This window comes from Buceros rhinoceros, unplaced genomic scaffold, assembly GCF_000710305.1.
Source record: "Buceros rhinoceros silvestris isolate BGI_N320 unplaced genomic scaffold, ASM71030v1 scaffold40775, whole genome shotgun sequence".
NCBI lineage: Eukaryota > Metazoa > Chordata > Aves > Bucerotiformes > Bucerotidae > Buceros > Buceros rhinoceros.
Genome location: NW_010414109.1, coordinates 2,775 through 6,477, shown reverse-complemented (window position 1 = coordinate 6,477; position 3,703 = coordinate 2,775). Strand labels below are relative to the sequence as shown.

Here is a 3,703-nt window from a genome sequence, read left to right as displayed (position 1 = left end):
CGAGCCACCCCCCGTACCCTGCCTGTTCTGACATTCTCGGGTGAACTCAGCAAACTCCCGTAGTGCTAACGTGGGTCATAGGGCGCCTGAAACTGAACGGTTGAATCTGGTGTGCTGGGGGTCAGCGACCCTCTGGGTGAAGCCTCGCTCAGCCCTTCGGCTCCGCCGCGCTTTTGGTGCACTGGCATCACGGCAGTGGTGAATGCCAGGAAGGCGCTTGGTGGGTGTTTGTTAGGCTGGAAACGGGAAAGGGAGGGACTGAGGGTAAAGGTGGTTTTGCTTAGCTGAGGCACTTCGTTGCGGGCAGGAGAGACAATGGTGTGACTCTGCTGTTAACCTGGGTGTTTGTTAGGCTGGAAACGGGAAAGGGAGGGACTGAGGGTAAAGGTGGTTTTGCTTAGCTGAGGCACTTCGTTGCGGGCAGGAGAGACAATGGTGTGACTCGGCTGTTACCCCTCTCTTTGTGGCGGTCCTCCAGCAGCGATACCGGCAGCAGCAGCGGCAGCAGCATCCACAGACCAGACCGGGTGTACAGCGCGGAGAGCAGCCTGAATCCCATGGTGCCAGGATCCAGTCCCGTCTCGTCCCAGTCCTTCCCCGAGCAGTCGGCGCTGAGCCAGGGGCCTTATTTCCACATCAACCAGATCCTGAAGGAAGCACATTTCCACAGCCTACAGAGCCGGGGCCGCCTGCCCACATGATGGAGCCCAGCTCCCCGCCTTCTGTGAAGGGACAGCGCTGTAGATCCCATGTTAAAACCTTCAAGTTCCTTCAATCGAATTGCACAGAAAAGCCTGTTGCCTTTTACGTCTATATTTGAAATAACAGGTTAACAGGAAATTGTTTACTTGTGGTTTGCTGCACTATTGCAATGCAAAAAGGGGCTCTGAAGCAATTTTTATAGGATTCTTTCTGAGGTGGTTATAAAGTTCTTGTCAAGAGGAGGCCGAGAATCTGCATCTGTGTGATAGGATCGCAAAACGCCCAGTTCCAATCGACTGCCTGATCTGTTCGTTAGCAGTTTGTTGCTTTATGTAAAGTTCTCTCCAACGTTCATCTTCAGTTTTATAAGTCTTTTTTTAATTTCAATAAACTAGTAAAAAATTTATTTGGCAACATAATTTTTTTGAGCATTTAGAATTAAGAGCGAGTGAGAACCAGTACCAGCCCCGGAATCACTCGGGATGGCCCCAGGGGGGAACCTGTCCCTCAGCTTGGTGCACCACGAGCCTGATCTCGCTCGACCTGCACTGAAAGGAGAACTGGGAGAGCTCAGGCGGCTGCAGCCGCAGTGTCAGGTTTCTGCTGGGTCCACCCAGAGCGCAGGTTCCTGGTGCTTGTGGAGAAGAGCAGAGAGGAGCCTGGGGAGGGGCTCTGGCAGGGGAGAGGAGCCTTCCCTTGCTCCAGCACCTACTTCAAACTGTGAAAGGTTTTCTCTTACAGTGTGGAGGTTGGTTTTGGTTTGTTTTTTCTTTAAGGTTAACAGCTTCTAAGGAACAGGAGGAGAAGGAGCAGCTCCCCCTCTGCTTCAGCAGCGGGGGGACAAGGACAGTCCTGACCCCTGACTGGCTAAGGACGGACAAGAACTTCTCTGACAGTAGCAGCAGGGGCGTTCCTGCTGTTTGCCCAGGGGAGAGAACGATCACAGAGGAGGGGAATACCCAGACAAACTCTTTTATTTTTACTGCATCACTTGGTCATGCCCGAAAGCCAGCCCAACTTGAAGAGCGACGGTGCAGCTGTGTCCTCCTCCTCGGTGATGAGCTGCCTGAACAAAGAGCCAGGGCGCGAAGCCTCGTCTTCTGCTCTTGTGAGTGCAGGAGGTGGAACCTGTTACAAAACAAGAGGGTCAGTAACTATTACAGCATACGCTCGATTTACTCCACGCCCTCACCCATAGTAGCTGCAGGCTACAGCAGAACAGCTCCTCCAGGCAAGCTGAGTGGAACCACCACCGAAGGGGTGTCACTGCAGGGGTTATTGACAGGCTGAGGCGGTTGTGAGGGGCAGAAGCACAGCGTCTCACTGCCGTTAGCGAGGGGCAACCTTCCAGATGTCACTCAACGCTCAAAAAAAATCATTCGGATCCAAGGGAAGGGGCTGTTGGTCTGCTAAGAGCACGGTGCAAGAGTAACTACAGACTTGGGCCTCTCCAGAACCGTTAGTGTCAAAGGAGAGACCCAGAAGCGTGGCTAGTGCCGAACACACGCGTGCCACCACAGCGGGCGAGGGGAGATGTCACTGCACACCTCTGCGCCGCTCCTGCTGAGGTGGGAGAGGTGAGGAACACCGACACTGCCAGGCTCTTCAACCGTGATTGCGCCTTGACACTCCCCAGTAACGGAGAACGAGAGCGGCAGAGTGAACGAGTCACGCTGCCGTGATAAAACCAGCCCTTTGTGTTTCCGTGCCCAGTGAAGAGGCAGCAGCGCTGAGGGACTGCCGGTTAATTATAGCTAAAGGAAACAGATGACTAATGACCACTTCCTGTGGCAGCGAGGTGTTCCCTGGCTCTTCCAGTCCTCAGCAGAGCGAGCTCTTACGACAGAGATGTTCTCAGCTGGGGAAACGCAGCCACACGAGGGGTGTCTACTGCTACAACTCAGACACGGGACAACACGGAGCCTCTGCCAGGGGAACAGGCCAAGCTGCTCACACAGGCTTCATTACCCCAGCCAGGCTTCGCCAGCAGCTAAAGGGCAGCGTCGCCCTGGAAAGGAGTTCAAATAATTAGCTCGGATCCTCCAGCCGTTCTTGCAGCCATCTGTAAATGAACTGTCTTTTATGCGTTGACCCCAAAACGCCTCATCTGTGTAAGTCCTCGCTGCGTTTTCGTGGTGGTTAGCGTGTGTTTTACCACAGAGCAGCTGGCACCCAAAACCAGGGGCCTTGAGGGGTTTTCTGAGGGTCAAGGCGACATCCAAAACATCCCCTGCTGTGTTGCCGTAACGGCTCTTTCATTTTACCGACAATAAAAACCAGGTTAAATATTAACTGTTTGGCTACTTTCTTTTTTTCTAGTGGTGGTGGGAGAATGAGCCCTGGTAAAAAGTGAATACAGGTCTGTCTTACCCACCTGGGCTCGTTCTGTGCTCCTGGCCGCAGACCTGCTCTTCCGTGAGCTCGACATACTCAGCGGCAGAAGGCCAAACCTTGAGAGACGGGAGAAAGAAACGTGGCTGGTCACAAGGAAGCAGCAATTCTGGCCACAAGAACATGCGCAGGAGCCGAGTCCCTCACCTGATCTGGCTGGATGCTAACGGCAAGATGTTGTGGAGCTCCTGGGAGCTCAGCGCGCTGCTCCTGCTCGAGTACTGGTTCTCCGTCCCGGTCAGCAAGCCGAAGAGAACCTGCACGGCCCCAAGGAGCGGTTTGTGTTCGGGGGGACACACACCACGCCCCTAGCGAGTCGGCTGGCTCCCTCCCCGTCACTCTCGCTTTTAACGGGCGCTGCTCGGTGTGACCGTAGCTGAGCTTTGCGCCCATTTCAGCACCACTTAACCTAATTAGCGCCACACAGGGCCCCGTGAATCCTCTTAGATAAAGCTCAGCCAACTCCCCGCACGACGAGGCGCCGCGCAGCCAGCTCAACAAGCTCCTCTTATCTTCAGCGGGCATTAAATACCCTTCCCCGGTCCCAGGAAGCGCCAGCAGTTATCTTTAGGCGTTAAGCAGTTTATAAAGCCACCCCGGCTGCCCCTCA

The 3,703-nt window shown here is 54.5% G+C and overlaps 2 protein-coding genes across 2 annotated transcripts in view; one reads left to right on the top strand and one right to left on the bottom strand.

Annotated features, from left to right (window-relative positions):
• The window catches only part of FAM104A (family with sequence similarity 104, member A), a gene marked incomplete at its 5' end in the record, with an annotated part of 6,432 nt that extends 5,324 nt beyond the window's left edge, over window positions 1-1,108 (top strand). The window contains one exon of the mRNA XM_010136989.1: window positions 470-1,108. Coding sequence (XP_010135291.1) covers window positions 470-701 — 232 coding nt within the window. The remainder of the gene's footprint in view (window positions 1-469) is intronic.
• A 555-nt stretch (window positions 1,109-1,663) lies between these two features.
• The window catches only part of LOC104494188 (conserved oligomeric Golgi complex subunit 1-like), a gene marked incomplete at its 5' end in the record, with an annotated part of 4,811 nt that continues 2,771 nt past the window's right edge, over window positions 1,664-3,703 (bottom strand). Inside the window, 3 exons of the mRNA XM_010136990.1 lie at window positions 1,664-1,830; window positions 3,077-3,152; window positions 3,241-3,350. Coding sequence (XP_010135292.1) covers window positions 1,690-1,830; window positions 3,077-3,152; window positions 3,241-3,350 — 327 coding nt within the window. The remainder of the gene's footprint in view (window positions 1,831-3,076; window positions 3,153-3,240; window positions 3,351-3,703) is intronic.